Raw genomic sequence first — 23,263 nt, 5'->3', positions numbered from 1 at the left:
TTTTTTAAAGCTAATTCTTATGAGCTTAAATTTAACAACAGCAACAAAAAAATTACATAAAAAAAGATAGTTAGTAAAGTAGGCAATTTTCTATAGAAGATTAAAGTTATCTTATTTGATATACAATTAAAATTAAATTTTTTTTTTCAACCATACAAGGATTTAGTTGCGATTTTATAAGTTTTTCATGGTTTAATTAGAATTTAAAGACAATTATAATATATCAAAGAACAAGATTTTCCTGTAACATATTTTATTATCACATTTAACTTGGATTCCATTACTCCATCTTTTTTTAATAGTTGAATCTGCTTGAAAACGAATTTATATACAAAGTTTTAAAATATTTTTATTTATTTAAAATTAGTTAGAATGCCAAAAAAAAATATTTCCAGATTATAAGGTTTTTGGTCAAAAGGATTTTTTTTAAATGACCAAGAAAACAAACTTGCTATTTTTTAATAAAAAAAAGGTTTATATTTTACAAAAAGGAAAAATAAAAAAATTCTAATAGCTTTATAATATTGATACGATTTGGTAAGGGAATTTGCGTAATACCTAAAAATTATTTAAAAATATATTTAAGGTGGTTACGAGGCCGGTACTAAGGTTCTTAAAGCCGAGTAATGTACGATGGAAATCCTTAAATCTCTTTCAAAACTATATTATTAAAATTGTTACGATATGAGTAAGTGAGATTAGTGTGATACTTTATATGAAAATCCTTAAAAAGTTTATATTCAGTGAAACTGTGATGGTGCGGATAAGGATTTCAGATTCGAATATTATTTTATTATGAATACCCTTTATTATTAAAACCATTACGATACTAGTAAGGATTTTAGTTTAGCGTAATATTTTCTTATGACGAATCTTAAGAGTAATTTCAGATCTTATTTATTATTAAGGCTATTGTAATTAGGATATGGATTTTTCATTCGAGTAACAAAAATTTTAAATCTCATAAAAGAACTATATAAAAGTTAAGATTGTTTTAAAGTAAGCAATAAGAATTTTGGATTCGAGTAAAACCCCATATTGATTCTTAAAACTCAATATAAGTAGTATTTATTACCAAAACTTTTACGATATCGGTAAGGATTTAAATTTAAGCAATACTTCTTTGTAAAAAAACTAAAACATAACAAAAATTAGTAAGGATTTTAAGTACTATAAATATACCTATTATAAAAACTTTTAAATCTCAAATAAAGAATATTTATTATTAAGATGGTCACGATATTAGTTAAAAATTTAGATTCGCGTAATAAATTATAAAAATTCTTAAAACATTGTAAAATAAAATTATTTCTCACTGTTACAATATTGGCAAAAAAAATTATTAAATTCGTGTAACACTTTAACATAAAAACTATATTTATATTAAGTCCGTTACGATACCGTTAAAAGATTTAATTCGCGTGATGCTTATTCCACGAAACGATAGATATTATGTATAGAATGTAAACGAAATTAAGCTACTAAAAATAATTTAGACTATTTTCGAACATTACTTATATTCTATGATATGATATTAGAATTGCAGTATATGGTGATGTAACCTAATAATAAAAACAATTTCTTATATCTTTACTTCTCAGTTTCATTTTGTCAGAATGTAACAAGCTTTTTGTATGGGTTTACTTAATAGAGTTATCTCTTTCTCGTTATTTATGTATGATCTTTTATTTTTATTGATATTTGTATCTATTTTACATATTTACATATTGTTTCATAAAATTTTCTCTAGTTTTAATATACTTTTCTATGAAGATACGAGGGCAAAACGAGGTGTATATATATATAAGCTCGCGAAGGAGCAAAATATTTAATTCCTTGCTCCATTTTATCAGAATGTAACAAGAGTTTACTATGAAAATTCAATGTATTTTATAAGAAAAAATTATTTATAAAATTTAAGAGACCATACCGGTTTATCTAATTATTTTTATATATTTTTAAAATAATTATAAATTAATATTTTAATGATTTTATTCATTTTTTCTAATAATTTTTTATATTTTTTTTGATAATTATTTTTTAATATTTATATACATATTTTTCTAATAAAAACTTTATAATTTTTTTTAAAATAAATTTTCATTTTTTATTTTATTTATATTTCTCTAATTATTTTTATACTTTTTTAATAATTATAAATTATTATTTTTTAATATTTTTATTAATATTTTTCTAATTATTTTTTTAAATAATTTTTTCCATTATAAAATACTATTTTTCAATACTTTTATTAATATTTTTCTAATTAAATTTTATAAACCTTTTAAATAATTATAAAATACTTTTATTTGGATTTTTCTAATATATATATTTATTAGTAAATATGAGTTATTTTTTATATTTATTAATATTTTTCTATTTAAAAATTAATGTTATTATTTTTTTAACTTTTATTGATATTTCATCAATAATAATTATTTTATTTTATTGGTTCAATATAATTATTTTTTAAGAACGTAATTAGAACATTTTATTAATAACTTATAATTACAATTTTTTTATAAATAAAATATAACTTTTTACATTTAATACTTTTGTTCATATTTTTTTAACTTTTCTTTAAAATAAAGGTAAATATAGTTTTCTTTCGATACTTTTATTAATAATAAAGACAAGATAATAAAAATTTCACATTATAATTTTCGGTTCGTGAATATCTTCAGAAATAGTTTTGTGCGGTAAAATTTTAGCGCCTTTTAGAAAAAAATATATAATAAAGAAAGTTTTAATATTTAAAAATATAATATAAATAAGAAAATATAAAAAATAGTTTGCAAAAAATAATAATAATTAAATAAAATAAATATACATAAAATAAAGAAATTTGTAAGTATTAAAAATTTACAATAATTATAATAAAAATTATTATTCAAATAGTAAAATTTTTATAAATATTAATAATTAGTAGCAATAAAAGTATATATAATAATAAAAATCTAAAACTAATAATAATAATAACAAACAAAAAGTATATAATAATAACAATATTCACCATTTATATAAAATTCATCGTTTATAGTAACGTCCTCGCCCAAAACAGAAATATTATTAACTCGACACCATCTTGAAGTATTATAAATATATAAAAATTATATTTTAATAATTTTAATAAGTAAATATACTTTTATAATATAAATATTACTATAACATAAATAATTATAAAAGTATAATATTTAAAGTTTATAACTCACTTATAAAAAAATATAAAATGTTGGAATAAACAAAATTTTTATAAAATATAACCTTTAAATAAAAATTTTAGTTATTTTAAGTACTTTTCGTAAAAGTACATAAAAGAGAAATTGAAGTTTTTATACTAAAAATAAAATAAAATATAATTATTATATAATAGAGCTATTAAAGTTGTTAATTATCACAACAATAAAAAAGAAATAAAAAAAATTTTAATTTTTTAAGAATACATATTATTTAAAAAAAAATAATAATTTATTATTTTATTTATAAATATTATAAAATAATATTTTCAAATTAATTTAAAAAATTTTTAAAAAAATTACTTTACAACTTTTTTAAAAAGTAATAAAAAGAGAAATAAAATTAAAAAATAAATAATTAGTATATAAACTAATTATAAAAAAAGTACTATTCATTAAACAATAAATAATAAATAATAAAAAGTAAACAATTTAGTTTTTAATAAGGAATTTATATAAAATGAATTTATATTTTAATAAGAATTCGAAAAGTCTTAAAATATTTTATTTTATATAATTACATGTATTATAAAATAACTTTAAATAATAATAATTATTATTTATCGTTATTCCCAAATAATTATTAAAAATATTATTTTTTTTTAAATTCCTATAATAAATGATATTAATAAATAACTTCTATTAATTTAATAAAAATTTATTAAAAAGTAAACCGTTTATCATTTATTATTCAATATATATAAAATAAATTTTTATTTCTCATTATTCTAAAAATTTTAATTTATACTATTTTATAATAATTATAATATAATAAATTTTAATGATAATTATTATCATTTAACTTTATTTACAAAAATTACTAAAAAAAAATAAAAAATTTTTAAAAAATTAATAAAAACAAAAATTTCATAAAATATTAAAAAAATTATCATATATAATTGAAGTTTTAGAATTATTATTAAATAATAATAACTTTTATTATATTAATAAAATTCGTTAAAAGTGAATTTATTTTTTTATTAATAATTATACAAAAATTAATTTTTTTATTTAAAATATTTTATTTATTATAAATATAATAATTATATAATAAATTTTTTATTATATAATTTTTTAATTTTATTTATATTAAAAATAATAAAACATTTTTTTTAATATTTATAATAAATGATATTAATAAATAAATAACTTTTATTATTTATACAAAATTTTTAAAAAGTAATAAATTGGTTTTATTAATAAATTTATATAAAATGGATTTATATTAATAACAATTCTAAAAAATATTTAAATATTTTAATATATGATTACAATTACAATAAAATATATTTTAATAATAATAATAATTCTTTTAAAAATTATTAATGATAATATAATATTTTTCGAAAAAGTATCAAAAATAAAAATTTTATATTAATTTTTAATAATTGAATAGGAATATTAACTTTTTCTAATATAAATAAATCTATCAAAAGTAATTATTTTCTTTTATTATATTAATTATATAAAATAAACTTTTATTCTCCACAATAATCTTCTAAAAATTATAATTTTTTTAAAGATTTCATATTAATGTACTTTTTTATATTTTTTTAATAAATGTTTTATATTTTTTAATACTTTGCCTTTACTATTTTTATAATTTTAAAATTTTTATAAAACATAAATTTTATATATTATAAACTTTATATGTCTTCATGTTTATTCTAATATTTTTTTTTACTTTTCTATATATTTTTATATATTTCAAAAAAAAATTGATTTTTTTAAATAATTTCGAAAAATATAAAAAAAAAATTTTCCTTAAACATTTTAAGTGAAAATTAAAAATATATTGTTTTATAAAGTTTTTATTAAATAAAAAAATAACTTTTACTTTATTTCAATAATAAAAAAATTTATTATGAAATATATTAATAAAAATATTGTTAACCTTCACAAAAAAAAAAATGAAAACAATAAAAAATAACTTTTTAAACGTTTTTATAAAAAAATTACTTTCCAACACTTGACTTCCAGCCAATAATAGAAGAGTGTATCCACGCGTAACTTTTAATAGTAGAGCCGTCTAAAATGCAGGAACGCGATATTCGCACGCCGTTTTCTATCAGAACATTAGCACTAGAAAAAATATATATAAATATAAATAATGAAATAAAAATATTAAATTTTAATGAATTTTAAAAAACAGACTTTAATGCATTTTTATATTAAATTAAATTATAAAAAGTATAAATTTTGGTATGCTTTAGATAAAAGTTAGAAATCTTTTTAAATGTAAATTATAATAACTTTAAATTTTTTTTCATAACAAAATTTCAAAGTAAAGAAAATATAAATTTTAGTGATTTTTAAAGTAAATTTTTTTAAATTTTATATTTTTACATAAAAATTTTTAGTTGTTTATGATACTAATTTTTTTTTTCAAAGTAAAAATATATAAATTTAAGTGCTTTTAGAATTTTATAAAATTTTATATAAATTTTTTATATATATATATTTTAATTAAAAAATAGTAAGTTTGGTGAACTTAAAGTAAATTTTAATAAATTTTAAATTTTTTCATAGAAAATATGAAGTTCCATAAAATGAATATCCAAAGTAAAAAATATAAATTGTGGTGAATTTTAAAGTAAAAGTTATTAAATTATATATGTTTTTATAAAACTTATATATTTTTTATAATATTTTAATAGTAAAAAAATTATAAATTGTACTGAATTCTAATTAAAATTGTTAATAAACGAAAATTTTTTAATTGTAATAAAGTTTGAAATATTTTTAAAATAATAATGAGATATAAAATAAATTTAATATTATTTTAATACGATATAATTTTGGAAATATATATATATTATACTGAATTTTTAAAAAATTATTAATATATAACAATCTAAAATATTTAAGATTATTTTTTTATAAAAAATATAAATTTAAATAAATTTTAATGTTATCAACAAAAAAATTATTTCTTTTTTATTCATGCTCTAGACTCTAATTACTATTAGTGCTACTATTATAATTACTATTACCCATTATTATTAGTAGTAGCATTTTTATTATTTTATTGTTACTATCATAGTTATTACTACTATAACTACTACAATGATTACGACTACTATCATTATTATCACTAAAACCTTTATCATTACTATTACTATTAATACTATTACAATAATAAAAAAATAACTAATATTATATTAAAAATATATAGTAACTATAATTGAATAATAATTAGAAAAGATTTTTAACGATCAATTAAAATCTTTATGTGTTTTTAAATATAAAATATTAAGTCGTAATAAATATAAAAGTAAATTAAATAAAAATAAAAAAGTATAAATACAAAAAATATAATATATTAGTAGTAAATAAATATAAATTTTAGTGAAGTATTAAAAATTTACAAACAATTTTAAAATTATTTATAAATATTTTATATTACTAGTTGTGATATAAAATTTAAATAGTAAATAATTTAAATTTTAATAAATTTTTAAAACATTGAAAATTTTATAATTTTTCATCATAAATTTTAAATTATTTTTAGATATAAAATTTAATATTTAATAAATTTTAGTAAAGTTTTAAAAAATTATTAGTAATTTTATAATTTTTAAAGAAAAAAAATTTTAATCATTTTTTTAATATAAAATTTTAATAATAAATTTCAGTGAAGTTTTAAGAAATTTACTAATAACTTTATTATTTTTCATAAAAATTAATATTATTTTTTAATAATATATATATTAATAGTATTTATATATATTATAAAAAAGTTTAAATAAGTTATTAATAAATTCATAGTTTTTCATGAAAATTTTAACATTTAAGATATAAATTGAGTGCAAATTTATAAATTTTAGTGAATTTTTAAAACAATTAATAATAATTTATAAAATTTTATAGTAAATTGAAAAAAAAAATTACTAAAAGAATTATTGTTTTTAATAAAAAATTTGTTAAAACTATTTTTGTGATATAAAACTGATCTAATAAAATATAAATATTTTAACGAAGTTATAAACATTTATTAAAAATTTTAGAATTTTTCATAACAAATTTTGAACTATTTTAGAAATAAAATTTAAATAAATTTTTAAAAAAATTATTTATAACTAGTTGTACTGCAAATTTATAAATTTTAGTGAATTTATGTATTTTCATAAATTAAAAATCTCTATAAAATTTGATTTTTATAATAAGAAATTTTTTTATCAGTTTTAAATATTTTAATGAATTTTTAAAACAATTAATAATTTTATAATTTTTCATGAAATCTTAAATAATTTTTGAAATAATAAATTTTAATAATAAATAAATATTAAAATTTTAATAAATTTTTTAAAGAAGTTGAATAATTTTGTAATTTGTCTTAAATATTTTAAATTATTTTTTTTTAACAGAATATAAATAAAAAATAAATATAAATTTAGTGAAGTTTAAAAATTTTATTATAATTTATATTTTAGTAAATTTTTTTTTAGGGAATTCTTTATATCAGTATAAAATTATAAAAACATTCCCTATAGATCTAAATTTTATTGTAAAATTTAAATATTTTATATAAAAAAATTATTTTAAGAAATTTTTTTTTTAAATATAATAATTTTAATAGAATTTTATAATATTTAATACATGTTTGTGTGTAACTGTTAAATATTTTAATATTAATAAAAAATTAAATTTATTATAAATTCAATTTATTTCTTATAGAAATGTAAAATTTTATATGAATTGAATTTTATTGCACAATGAAAATATTTTTATTAAAAAAAATATTTTTAGTGAGTTTTCAAAATTATATTAATAATTTTAAATATTAAATATAATTTAATAAATATTAAAATATAATATTTTAGTATATAAAAAAATTTATTATAAATTTAATTTATTTTTCATAAAAATATAATAATTTTTGTTATAAATTTTAAATTTTTTATAATGATTAAAGTAAATATTTATTTATTATAAATTAATAAAAAAAATATTGAATATTAAAAAGTGGGAATTAAATTGGATTTTATAGTAAATTTTAATAAAAATTTAAGGGAAAATATAAAAATAATTTTATACTAGTGATTAATTTTTTAATTTATCTATTTTATTAGTAATAACAGTTAAATTTAATTTATACTTTTTAAATATATTTCCTTTACTTATTATTGATTCATATTTTATATTTAATACAATTAATAAATATATTTTACCTTTTATATAATTTATTTTGAATGTCCAGTTAATAAAAAATTTATTATTATTTCTTATATATATATTATTTTATTAATATTGTATTTTTTATTTCTTTTATAACTGCTCTTATTATATTTATAAAAAAAATATCAAAATATAAAATATTTATGTAAAAATAATAAAAGCACCCAATAGCCACGTGCGGCCCAATAATGCAGTCTTGTCCAATAATAGCCGAAGGATCCTTTTCATACGAAATAAATAAATTTATTATTATTTTATGTTCACTTTTAATTGTTCATTATTATTTTTATTATTAATTTATTAAAATAAATAAAAAATAAATAAATTGATATAAATAAAAATTATATAAAAAAAGAAATTTATTATTATTATATAAAAAAAATTAAATTATAAATTCGATATAAAAATAAAATCTATTTATAATACAAAAAGAAATTTATTTATATTTATTATTTTACTCATATAAAAAAAATATTAAAAATTTGATGTAAAAATAAAAATAATATATACTTCTTGTTATTATTTATTTAAAATAATAAAAAATAAGGAAATTTAATATATAAATAAAAATTACTATAAAACAGTAATAAATTTATCTTTATATTTATAACTTTTAATTTTATTATTTAATTAATACATATAAAAATACAAGAATTTTTAATTATATTTAATTATTATTTATAATACAAAAATAAAGTTATTATATTATTGTTAGTATCAATATTTTAACATAAGAAATGATAAAAATACTAAATATATAGATGATTTTTATTAATAAAAATTATATATCATTTGTAATAAATAAGATAATTACTATATTTTTTATTAATATTTTTATTAGTATTGTATTAAAATATAGAAAAATATATAAATAATAAATGATAAAGTATATAATAATAATTATTATTTACAATTATAAAAAGATATTAATTATAATTAAATAAAAAAATTATAAAAAATAAATAGATTAAGTCTTTGTTAATATATTCATTAGTATTTCGGTATAATAAAATAAATAACAATTATTTACAATAAAAAAAGATATGTAATGCATTATTACATTATAGATTATACTTTAATACAATAAAATAAATATAAAAATAAGAATTTTATAGGTAAAAGATAATAATAAAAAATTTAAAAAATAAATAACTTATAACAAAAAGAAATATTGCTAATTATTATATTTATTGTTATTTTTATTAATATTTTAATAATATAAAAAGATTGATTAATGATTTATAAAAACAAACAAATAATAAATAATTCTATATAATATAAAATGTTAGTGATTATTATTACTATTTTAATAAGTAATATCAGTAAAATAATAATAATATTAATTATTATTAATAATTATAAACAGATATTTACCATTATTATATTAATTATGATATAAATAAAAAATTAAAAGATTTTAAAAATATATTAAAAATTTTTTATATCTATAAGAAAATATTTATTATATTTGTTATTTTTTTTTATAGTATAACAAATAATATATAATATAAAAAAAATTTATTAGTTAAAAAATAAATAAAGCATAAGAAAATTAATTAATATAATTTTTATAAGTAAAATAATATAATAATATACCTAAAGAATAAAAAATTTAGTAAAATAAATAATAAAAATTGTTATAAAAAATATTTTTATATATTATTATAATTCATATAATTATTATTAATATTTTTATAAAACAAATAAATAAATCAATAAAACCTTTAAAATAAATGTTTCTTTATAAAATATTATAATAAAATAATAAAAGAGTAAAAGTAATTATTAACAATAAAAATATATAAATAGTGAATAAATTATAAAAAAAATTTAATACCATATAATAAATATTATATAATAATAATAAACAATAAATATAAATAATAAAGTATATGGATGCTACATTTTTATTTAATAATAATAAAACACAAAAAAGTTAAAAAGAAAAATAAAAAAAAGTAAAAAATCTTATAAAAATATTTTTTTAAAAAAATGAAAAATTATAAAAAATTGTAAATAATAATATAAAAGTTCATCAAATCATACTTAAAAGTAATAAAAGTTAAGAAAAAAAATAATTATATAATCTCCATAATACAAAAGTATATATCAATAAGTAAAAAAATAATACTTCTTTATAAAAAAAATTACGAAAAACGAAAAATAAGAAGCTATAAAGTAAAATTTAACACTATTGATATACAATAAGCACGGGGTCAATAATATTGGGGCCTTCCGAAAGTTCTTTGCTGGCAGTTTTTTGCAGGTGGTCCAAATAGAGAGCCAATCCCGTTAAATAATCTTTAGGCTGGCCTATGTCCATCCAGAAACCTTTTGAAAAAAATTTATAAACCAATAAAAATCTGGATAAATAGCTAATCAAACGCGAATTACTTTTTTAATATTTTTATTTTTAACTTTTTTATAATTTATCATAATTATATAAATTATTATTTGATTTTCTTGATATACTATTATATTTTTTTTTTAGAGTTTTGAGCTATATTCAAATTTTTTACAATAAAATTAATAGTAAACTAATAGAACTACTAATAAATTAGAGAAAAGAAAAGGAACCGTCAAGATCCATGCAGTACAACTCCTTGTCGTGGGCCATAAACGGAAAAACTTCTTTTTCTATAGAAGTTGGCTTTAACTAGAATAATAATAATAATAATAATAATAATAATAATAATAATAATAATAATAATAATAATAATAATAATAATAATAATAATAATAATAATAATAATAATAGTAATAGTAATAGTAATAGTAATAATAGGTATAATAGAAATAAGGAAACAGATACATTGTCCAACGAAAATATATAAACTTTGCTTTATTTAGCCAATAAAGTTAGAAATGAAGTCAATGGAGTTAATTTTACTTCACATAAAAAATATTATTAAAAAAAAACCAAAATATTATTATAATGTAAACAATATATTAATAATAAAAAAATTATACCAGAAAAAAACTTTGAAAACTTTTTTTTAACGCGTTGTAGTCGATAATATAAATTAATATGAAAGAGATAAATATTATAGAAATAAAAGTTTTACTAGTAAACTTTTGATTATTATAATAAATGTTATTATATAAAAATAAATATAAAACGAATATGCCATAAAATAATATTTCCTAAAAAAGTAAAAAGTTTTACTAATAACGTCTTTTAACTTTTTATTATTAAAAAGCATATTACTAAAATTTTATTATTTTTATATAAATTATTAAAACGTGCACAAATAATAATCTTTATAAAAATATTGATAAATAAGTAAAAGTCTGATAAATTTTTATTATAAAAGATATTTGACTAAATAAAAAGTAAAAAAAATATAATTATAAAATATAGCTTTTTATAAATAATACTATTATAAGTTCTAAGTAAGATGCTTCAAAGTTTTCAGATATTTACTAAATAAAAAAAATTACTAAATATAACAATTAAAGTAGACATTTAATAAAAACATAGTATTACGAGTTTTACTTAAAAAGCTTTAAACCTAATAATAATTTACATAATAAAAAAATATTAGTAAATAAATATAATAAATATTTTATATGTAAATAAATTACTAAATAGTTATTTATTAATCAACTAAATAATAATAAATGATATTAAAAAATTGATAACAAAAATAATAATTATAAATAATAAACTACTATTTAAAATTAATATAATTATTAATAATAATTTACTTAACTAGTAAGTAAAGAAGAAAAAATAAATTTATTAATAATAACAAAAAAATAAAGTAATAATGAGAAAAAATTTTTATAACAAGAATAATAATTTACCAAAAAAAAATAATAAAAAATAGTAAAAATAATAATAAAAATAATAATTATTAATAATAATTTTTTTTAGAAAAATTATTGACAAGAAAATAATAATTAATTAATGACTTATTATATAAAATATATAATAATAGTAAATGAAAAAAAATATATTAATTACAATAATAATTTACTAAATAAAAAAAAATTTATACAATAAAAATAATAATAATAATAAAAGAAATAAAAAATTACATATTATAATTATAAATAATTATTTACTAATAAAATAATAACAAATGATAACGAATTATAAAAAAAATAATTAATGAAAAAAATTTATTTTTAACGATAATAAATATAAATAATACTTAATAAAAAGAAAATATAATAATAAATGATAACAATAATTTATATAATAATTGTTTACTAAAGAAAATTAATTAGAATTTAAAAAAAAAAGTATATATAAAAATATAATAAATAAATATATATTATATAGATTAAATAATAAATGTTTCACTATATAAAATATAAATAATAACAAAAATATTTACGATATAAAAAAAATATTTAAAAAAATAATAATGATAAATAATTCTAAAATATAAATAACTATAAATAATGAAAAAAAATATATTTATATTATAAAAAAAAATAATAAATAATTCTAAAATATATATTAAAATAAAAAAAAATTCACAGATGAATAATAATTATACAAAAAGAAGTCAATAATAATTATTAAAAACAAAAGTTTTAGTACTTATTAATATTTTTATTATATTACTTTTAATAAAATATAAAAACTTATTAAATAATAAAATGTTTTATAGATGATTACAATAAAAATACTTGTAACCAAAATAATAAATTATAATATAAAAAGTAAAAAAACGGTAATGATAACAAAAGAAATATTCGTAAATAATAATTTCTTAACTGTTGTATATTTCTACTGAAGTTAATTTTTTATTTATAAATTAATAAAGTTTTATTATAAAAATATTTAAGTGGATACTGCAAAAAAAAACCAAATAAAGTTGACTAATTTTGCTTAATAACAGTAAAGCTTAAGAAAAAAATTTTTTTTAAACAATATTTGTATAAATTATAATTTACTAAATAAAGAGTAAAAAAAAATTTAACAGAAATAATAATTATAAATAAAAATTTACTAAATATTAATAAATAAAAGTAAATGATAAAATTTTTATATAATATTATTAATATAAATAGTCACTAAATAAAAAGTAAAAGTAATAATTGATAACAAAATTAAATATTTATAACAAAAAAATATTTTATTAATAATAATTTACTAAATAATAATAAACATAAGTAGGTAAAAGAATTTTTTTTAAAAATAATATGAATTATAAATTACTAGGTATAAAGTGAAAAGAATAACAAATTAATAATTAAATTTAACAATTTTCTTAATAAAAAGTAAACTTAATTGTTGGTAATAATAAATATAAATTTTAAAAAAAAATTATAAATTATATATATAAAAAAAAAAAAGTAAAAAAAAAAATAATAAATATAAATAATATTAATAAAAAATATATATTCAAAATAATTAATAATATTTACTAAATAATAACAATAATGATAAAAAAATAATTAAACCAATAAAAAATTACTAAATCTAAAATGTATAATAATATGTTTATAGTAATAGTTATTATTAACAAAAAATGTGTATTTTAAAAAAATATTTATAAATAATAATTTATAAAGTAAATAATATAATAAGTCATAAAAAAATTATAGATAAAAATTACTAAATAAAAAATAAAAACATAAATGATAACAAAATATTTACAACTAAAATAATAAATAATAATCATTAAAAATATACTAATAAAAAGTAAAAATAATAATTTACTATGAAAATATAAATAAAAGTAAATGATAATGAAATAATTTTTTTAAAAAATTCGTCATAAATAATAACTTTCAGATAACAAAAATATTTTTTATAATACTTATTTACCAAGAAAAATAATTATAATACTTATATCATAGAAATAATATATACTTATAGCAAAAATAATAAAATATAAATATATTACTAAATAAAAATATGTATTAATATGAATGAAAACAAAAATATCAATCATTAAAATTTACTAAACAAAAGCAAACTAAAAAAAAAATAAAAAGAAATGATTATAAAAAAATAATTTTTTATTAAAATAAGGAAGAAAATAATAATAAAAATCTCTTATAATTACTAAAGAAAGATAATAAATACTTGTAACGAAAATAATAGTGTATAATATCAATTCCTAAATAAAAAGTAAAAATAATAGAAAACGTTACAATAAAATATTAAAAAAAAATTAATATTTATTAATAAGTATTTATTTAAGTAACAATAAAAGTAAATATTAAGAAAAATTTTTTAAAAATTCTTTTATTAATATAAATAGTTAAATAATAATAATGATAATAATAATATTATAAATATTAATTTACTAAACATCAATAATAAAAAGTAGATAATGAAATAATGAAATATTAATAAAAGTTTAATAAGAAAACATTAAATATAAAAAAAAATTATTAATAATAATAAACTAAATAAAAATAATAAAAAGTGAATAATGAAAAAAATTTATGATAATAAATAATAACAAATAAAATATTTATCATAAAAATAATAACTAACTAAATAAAAGTATTACAAGGTAAATGAATAAAGAAGTTATGTTCATTAATAATTTATTCAATAAGTAATTACAATAGGCCATAAAAATATACTTTTTAATATTTACAACAATTAACAAGAATAATAATTTACTTAATAATTATAATAGTGAGCAATAACAATAAAAAAATAGAACTAAAATGATAATTAACACTAAATAAATATATATAATATTGTATAACCAAAAATTATATAAAAAACGTTTTATAACAAAAAGTTTTTTACTAATAATAGTAAATAAAAGTTTTGCAGTATGATTTAAGAAAAAAAGACCTCTAAAAAACTTTTATACAAAAAAATATATATGAAAAAATAAAAAAAAACTTCAATGCGCTTTAGTATTGAAGTCTCAAAAATGTAAATTCCGGCGTTGATTCGATTCGAAACGTAAACGGATGGCTTTTCGACAAATTGAATAATTTCTCCATTTGATTTGCTCACAATAACCCCTTATGATATTATTTGTATTTGTTAATTTTTTTTTAATTTTATATTATATTTTCAACTATTTTTTTTATTTATTAATTAATTTATAATTAATATTCTAATATTTTCGTATCAAATAATTATATTATTATTATATTTTATATTTTAGTTTTTTTATTTATGTATTATTTTTATATTTTATTAATTATTATTATTTTATAATATTTAATATTCTATATTTTTTTATTATTTTATTATAACATTTTATATACCATTATTATTTCATTATTTTATACTTTTATATAACATTTTCTTTTATTTCTTAATATAATATTTATATTCTGTTATAATTTTATTTTTTATTAATTTATTATTACGTTCTTTTATTTCTTATTTACTTATTATTATTTTCATTGTAGTATTTTATATTTTATTATTTTTTAATTTATTTATTATTGTTATAATATTTTTTCTTTTCATTTTTTATATTACTTTTATTATAGTATATTATCCTTCATAATATTATTATCATAATAAACTCTTCTCTGTGGTTTCTTTATTAATAAATAATTTTTATTATAATATATTATTATCTACTGAATTTCATATTTATAGTATTTTCATTATTTAATATTATTTACTATTTCCTTATATTTTCATTATTTTCTATTTACTAATATTACTGAAACGAAGCAATAAGTTTATTTATACTATTTATAATTATTATTTAAATTTATTTATTTAATACAATTTGTTTAACTTCATTATAATTATATTTATTATTTAGAATTATAAAATTTATAATAAAGTCTATACACTTTTTATTATTAATATTATAATGTAATTTATTTATAAAACTTTAATATAAATAAAATATTTACTTAGTAATTCAGCTCTATTAGTATTATTATCATTTTAAATTCTCTATAATAATTTCTATTATTTATTATTTTATTTATATTTATATTAATATATTATATATTTTTTCCCGATAAGTAACCATTTTTACTTATTAATTATTTTTTTCATATTTATTAAATATTATTAAAATGAATTCTTAAACATTATATATTGATATATGACTATTCTATTTAGTTTATTATTTATTTTTCTAATATACTTTTATTATTATTCATATATATTTGATATTACGTGTTTTTCTTCTTTATATATATTTTTATACTAATACTTTTCTTTATTAAAATAAGTATTTTTATACTTATAAACTATTAATATGCTAAAATGCTTTATTTATTTATTTTAATAATTTTATATAATAGTTATAATACTATATTGATTGCAAGTTCTTTTCTTTATATTATTAATTATTTTATATTTATTAATTATTATTAAAATAATTCTCCATAATACTTTTATTATTAAATACTATCGTCCTTATTATTTATATTTTTATATAATTATTATTAAATAATTTTTTTCCTTAAGATTTTTCTTATATTTTATTATTTTATGTCTAAAAACTATTATCATATATATTTCACCAGTTTTATTTATTATTATTATAGATACATACATCTTTTATTCATTTTCTCTAGTTTTATTATTCAATAATAATAAATATTTTTATATATTTATTTATATGTTTATTAAATTATTATTTATTATTTTTATTAAGTTTAATCTTTATATTAAAAAAATGTTACTCATAAACTTTTCCTTAAAAATATTATAAATATATAAAACTATAATATAAATGTTATTATAAGTTGCATATAATATTATTTATTACTACTCTTTATTAATTTTACTTATTTTATATTTATAATACTTATTTTTATTTAATAATATAATAATCAATATATAAAACTTATACAAAAATTTTTTAATAATAATTCATAAAATATTATTATTATTATTTAAATTTTATCCTAAAAATTTGATGAGTTTATTAAAATATTAATATATTTAATAATCTTAATATATTACTAATAGTTATTATTGTTAGTATTATTATTATTTTATTTATAATTAGCTTACCGTAAGCCGACGGATTAGGGACTTTAGTAACCAATATTGTACCTTCTTTACCGTGTGATTTATGAAATTCTATATTATTTTTAAATCAGACTTAATGCAATAAAACAACATGTATATAAAAAATATTAATATTATATAATAAATATATAATAATAATAACTCAAGACAATAACTTTTTATATATTATTAAAATTATCTAAATTATTATAATTTATGAAATTATAATAAAAGCCAAAAAAATTAGAGTATAATTATAAGTTATTTACATTTTATTATTGATATTGAAAATTATATTAAAAAACAAATTTTATATTATTTATTAATAATAAAAAATTTATTTATATGATTTAAATTTTTATATTTATATAATTAATATTTACAATTATAAATAATAATTATTATATAATAGCTATAAAGTTAGTAATAATCGATAATAATAAATACTACAAAAAAAGAGCATTAATATATAAAGGTCGGATATATACAGCATCATTTTTTAAAAAAAGCTAATTAGAATATTATAAGTGACGAATAGCGTGCAGTATTTAAAAAATCTCAAGAATAACTTACCAATAAAAATAACGCAACATCAAATGTTAATTTAATTTACCAATGGCCTTTGTAATAAGTTATTGATATTAAAACAATGTCGAATGGTTAGCATTAAAAATAATAAAGCCAATAAGAAACTATAAAAATATGCTAAATAATATTGGGACATTATGTATTTAAGAAAAGTTAAAATAAATATCTCGACTAATAACGTTGATAATAAACTGATAACCAATAGCGTTTGCAAATAATAAACTAACCAAGAAAATGGCGTAAAAAGCATAAAAAGTAATTAATGATTACACAAATAGGGTTCATTAAAAAATTTACCGTCTATAAAATTAAATTTTAATAAATTTTAACCAATAAGAAAGAGAAAATGTAAAATAGATAGAAAAATAATGTTAACCAATCACCTTCATTAGTAATATAATACACCAACCAATGGGGTACTATAACATAGAGGATAACAAGCCGTTAGGCCAATAAGTATAGCAATAAATAATTTATAAATATAAAGAAACATTAAACTATGTTTATCCATAGCTAATAAAATTCATTAAAATTAATGAAATAATTATTCTAGTATGTTTTTATAGAGAAAATTATCCTTAAATTATAAAACATACAAAATTTTGAAGGACCTATAAAAAGGGTGCCGTTTTAGCATGTATTTTCACCAATTACAAACCTACCAATCAAAGAAGTCTTGCCTATAAAGAAACGGATCCAAATGCGCCGATTGGATAATGAAGAAAGTTATCAAGAGCTAATAATTAATAGTCGCCTTGATAGTATAACACTCGTCAAATCACGTTACGTAGGGCGGCAGGCTTCAAGGCAATTCGATCAACAAAAATAGTGTTAAAAAAAATCAATAGAATGGTGTTTAAAACGGGAGCATTTAACATTTTTTATTTGTTTTAACAAAAAAAAATTGATAATAAATTTCTCTGAATAGTTACTTATAATAAATTGTACGTGACGAATAAAACTTTTTACATCTTTAAATTCGACTAATAAGAGCAATAATAAGAAAATTTTTAAAAAATACAAGAACTTAATTATGTAAAATTTTTATGCGTTGAAAAATTTAACAATTCATATCGTTAATAAAACATGCAACAATAAACGTTTAGAATACATACAAATAACCAATTAAATTGTAGTAATCTTAAAGTTATTATAAAAAGTTAAATATATATACAAGTCCTCCGCAGGAAAACTAAAATAATTATAATAAATATATAGTATAAAAAAAGAACTTTAATAAAATTCACCAAGAAATTTATCTTTGATAAAAGTTGATAATTACCATATAATATTTAAGCAATAAATAAAAAATTATATAAAAAATGAATTAATATGGTTATTCTTAAAAACATTTTTTACTTTTCTTTACTAATTTCTATAATTCTTAAAACTACTTTATTTTATATAATAAAAATATTTTTTTTAACTTTTACATTTTAAATACTTTTATAAATTTTATTCACTTTCACTATTTTTATATATATATAAAAATATTATATAATATTATTATTGTTAGTTTTATATTTATAATAAATATATGTTTTTTTTACATTTATTTTTTATTTACTTTTATAAAATTGATAAATGTTTGTTAATTTTATATATACAAAAAATATAAATATATGTTATTATTATTTTTATAAGTATTTTCATTTTTTTACAAATTTGCTATTATTTTCAAAACTTTTTTTATAACATAATATATATTTTTTCGCATTTACTTTTTATATTCTCTTATTAAAATTTATAAACTTTTATTATTTATATAAACACCAAAATATTTTATTACATTATTATTATTTTTACTTTATATAATAAAAATATATTTTTTTACATTCATTTTTATTTCCTTTTATATAATTGTTCACTTTTTTTATTTATACAAGTATAAATATAAATACATACGCAAAAGTTTATCGAAAGGAAAGTTGCAAACAACATCGCTATTCAAAACAAAAAAAGGTTCATCATCTGATTGGAGGATATCTCGAGCTAAGGCCAGAGGGCCGGCCGTCCCTATTAATTATTATAAAAAAATTTTCAACTATAAACGTTTTAATAATAACAACTTCAATAATTTAGTACAATTAATAATAAAAATCGTATAATTCAAGTTTTGATATCTAAATTTTTAATGGTAATAAAGCATGCAGCAAAATTTCTTAGAAGTTTTGCTATAATATTATTTTTTTATAAGCTTTTTTATAGTTAAAGAGTAGGAATTTTGTAAAGCTTTTTTTTATGCAAATTCCTATAAATATTGTTATAAAAAAAATTTTATAGTAGAATTTTTATAAAGTAAAACTCGTAAATTTTCAATTTTTAATAGTTATAAAGCGTCCAACTCCATTTTTAAAGCGTAATTTCTTATATTGTTATGTAAATATTTTTTATATATATATATTTTTTTATTTAATTAGTAGAATTTCTGTAAAACTTCTTTTTTTATGCAAATTTTCTATAAATACTCTTAAAAATATACTTTTAATAAGTTTTTTTTTATAGTTATAAAGTAGAATTGTAATAAATTTTTAGTAATAATAGAGTGTAAGCCTTCTTTTTTATACAAATTTTCCTATAAATACTGTTAAAATATTTTTTTATAATTTTTTTGTGTAAAGTACAGAGGCCCTCTAAGTAATACTCTTTCGTTTTTAATTTTTGAGATATAAATTTTTAATAGAAATATTACGTTCAGCTTATATATATTTATCAAAAGTTTTTTAATAGAAAAAAACTTGTATATATTCAATTTTCATTATATAATTTTTTTATAGTAATAAAATAGGAAGTTTCTTTTTTAATAATAATAATAAAGTTCACCTAAAGACTCATTTTCTTCAGAAACGATAATCTTTACGTCAAGCAGTTTTTCATAATCTTTCAAAAACTTTTCCATCACGTTCGACCGGTAGTTGACGGCGAGAATAATAATAGAAACGCCAGACTATTATTATTATTATATATTATCAATTCTATTATATAAATATTAGCATTATTTGATATTTTTTATTATTATTTTCATTATTCGTATTTTAATTATAAACATTTATTATTATTATTCATTATTATTATTATTATAAAATTATTTAATATTTGATATTATTATATTTATTAACATCATCTATTATTTAATATTATTAGTCTCATTTATATTATTTGTTAATTCGTTTATACTATAAAATTATTATTTATAATTTACCACTTATATTATCCACATTATTTCTATTTATTATTATAATCAATTATATTATTTATTTTTAATTACTATTAATACTATTTTTATTTATTATTATTATGTTAATCATTATATTGTTATTATTTAATATCATCCATAATTCTATAATAATTATTTATTAGTTCGTTTTAACATATAATATTTGTTATTATATAATATTTAATATTTATATTAAATATTTATTAATTATTACTCATTCATCATTATTTATTATTATTATAATTATTATTTATTTTTTTGTTGTTTTATAAATTATAATCATTAATTATTATTTATTATTTAATATATCATTATAATAATTATTTTATTATATATTCATTGTTATTATTATTCAACTTTAGACTTTATTATATGCTCTACTAAACATAATAAACTCTATAATTACTTCATAAAATAAATTAATAAAAATCAATAGCCACGCCAAATTTATAATAATGCAAACAAAAAAATGATAGCATTTATTATTATTTATTAATAATTATTAATAATTTTATAGTAATTGTAGTTTCTTTAATAAAAATATTGTTATAATTTTTTTGAATAATAATCTTATATTGTTAAGATTACTTATTTTCATCTTATAAAAAAAGGAAATTACTATAATTCAAAATAAAGAATTTTAAAAAAAAAACAATTACTTAACAAGGTTTAATTAAGTTATATATATTATTCACTACTTATAAAAATATACGCTCTTTAAAAAAAAAATTTAAATGAATTTCTTATAATAATAATAAAAAGCGTTAAATTTAAGGATTTCCTTAAATATATGATGTGTGAAGATAAATTTTAAATTTTTTCTTACAATTAGTGTGTAAAAAGTTAAAAATCTAGATTTTAATATAATTATGTAAAACGTTAAATTTCAATAATTCCTTGGGATTACTCCGTAAAACTTTAATATTTCAAAAAATATTTATAATTAAGATAAATGTAAAGTTTAAAATTTTTCAATGATTATTATTATAACATAAACTGAAAATTTACTTATAATTATTATGTAAAACGTTATAAAATTCAAAATTTTCTTATATTTTTTTAATGCAAAACAATAATTTTAATATTTTATCCTAAACCTTTTTTAGCTCTTCTATTTGGCGGACTACCATCGCTTTATTAGCAAATTCCACCATGGGTTTGGGTTTTGAGAGTGTCAAAGGCCGTAATCTCGTACCATAGCCTCCCACAAGTATCAAAGCTTTCATTCTTGGACAATAAGACTAATAAAATGATAAAACTAAAAAAGAAAACTTCAAAAAAGGAATAAATTTTTAGATAAAATTGAAGTTATTAACACCTAATATTAAGATTTCTAAAAGAAAAGGCTATTAAAAGAAGCTAACTAAAATATTTTTCAAGCATATTTTAAATTATTAAAAGTTTTAACACAAATCAAATAGAAATAAGTTTTGTACTTTTAATCAATAATACATGATAACCCCCAAAAAATAATTATTACTAAACAGAAACAGATAGAGCAATAGAAAATAAAGTATAAGTAAATACTTTTTAAAAATAATATACTAAGTAGCCAAAAACCTAAGTTTTAATAATATACTATAGATGACAACCGTTAGAAAGATATATATTTTTATCAACGCGCGTGTACTTTAGTAGTTATTTGTAAAAAAAAATTAACACTAGCTAATGCACGTGCTATATCGAATTTATTAAAGCTGTGCTATTGGTAGATCCCTTAAAATAAAATGCTTGTTACCAATAAAAAGTAACTGATTCATAAATTATACTCTTTTTATTTCTTTATATCCATTGTATATATAAAAATAACTTATATAACTTTTAGTTATTGTTAATAGTATTAAAGAGTAATACCTCTATAAAGAACGTCGTGATTATAAATAGTATTATTTAAAAATTAATTATAAGAAAAAAAGGGGATTATAACGAAGTTAGGCTCACTATTAAAGCAAAACAGGTGAAGCTCGCCTAGATGAAAATAAGTTTTCGGGGTTTAATTTAAACAGGTTATTATTCATGTTTTTTTATATATAACTTAAAAGTGTGCGACTTTAAAAGACTGTTTAAGAAAAGAAGAATATAAAATAAATAACAATTATAATGATATTTATAATAATTTTG

General features: G+C 14.2%; 1 protein-coding gene across 1 annotated transcript; it reads right to left on the bottom strand.

The window, feature by feature from the left end:
• Window positions 1–2,649: 2,649 nt before the first annotated feature.
• On the bottom strand, window positions 2,650–22,368 carry LOC135146409 (mannose-1-phosphate guanyltransferase beta-like). Its single transcript, XM_064078577.1, has 11 exons — window positions 22,240–22,368; window positions 20,749–20,872; window positions 19,831–19,941; window positions 17,341–17,409; window positions 15,241–15,365; window positions 10,992–11,070; window positions 10,618–10,745; window positions 8,579–8,634; window positions 5,196–5,318; window positions 3,014–3,084; window positions 2,650–2,714 (listed from the first exon to the last, which is right to left on the bottom strand). Exons 1-11 carry the CDS (start codon window positions 22,366–22,368, stop codon window positions 2,650–2,652), a joined length of 1,080 nt encoding a protein of 359 aa, XP_063934647.1.
• Between the last annotated feature and the right edge of the window lie 895 nt (window positions 22,369–23,263).

This window comes from Zophobas morio, unplaced genomic scaffold (assembly GCF_036711695.1).
Source record: "Zophobas morio isolate AGI-343-1 ecotype UQ-CSIRO unplaced genomic scaffold, CSIRO_AGI_Zmor_V1 ptg000227l, whole genome shotgun sequence".
Taxonomy (NCBI): domain Eukaryota; kingdom Metazoa; phylum Arthropoda; class Insecta; order Coleoptera; family Tenebrionidae; genus Zophobas; species Zophobas morio.
Note: the sequence above shows the minus strand (reverse complement) of the source record. Positions and strands in the feature narration are given on the sequence as shown.

What these genes read in the sequence shown, in the direction of transcription:
- LOC135146409 (XM_064078577.1), bottom strand. Translation starts at nt 22,368, where the DNA reads ATGAAAGCTTTGATACTTGTGGGAGGCTATGGTACGAGATTACGGCCT. An exon ending in CAATACTAAAGCGCATTGAA is followed by an intron (nt 11,071 to 15,240) that starts GTTTTTTTTTAT and finishes TTATTATTCTAG; the next exon opens with TTAAAGCCAACTTCTATAGA. An exon ending in GGGCCGCACGTGGCTATTGG is followed by an intron (nt 5,319 to 8,578) that starts GTGCTTTTATTA and finishes TATTTTTTCTAG; the next exon opens with TGCTAATGTTCTGATAGAAA.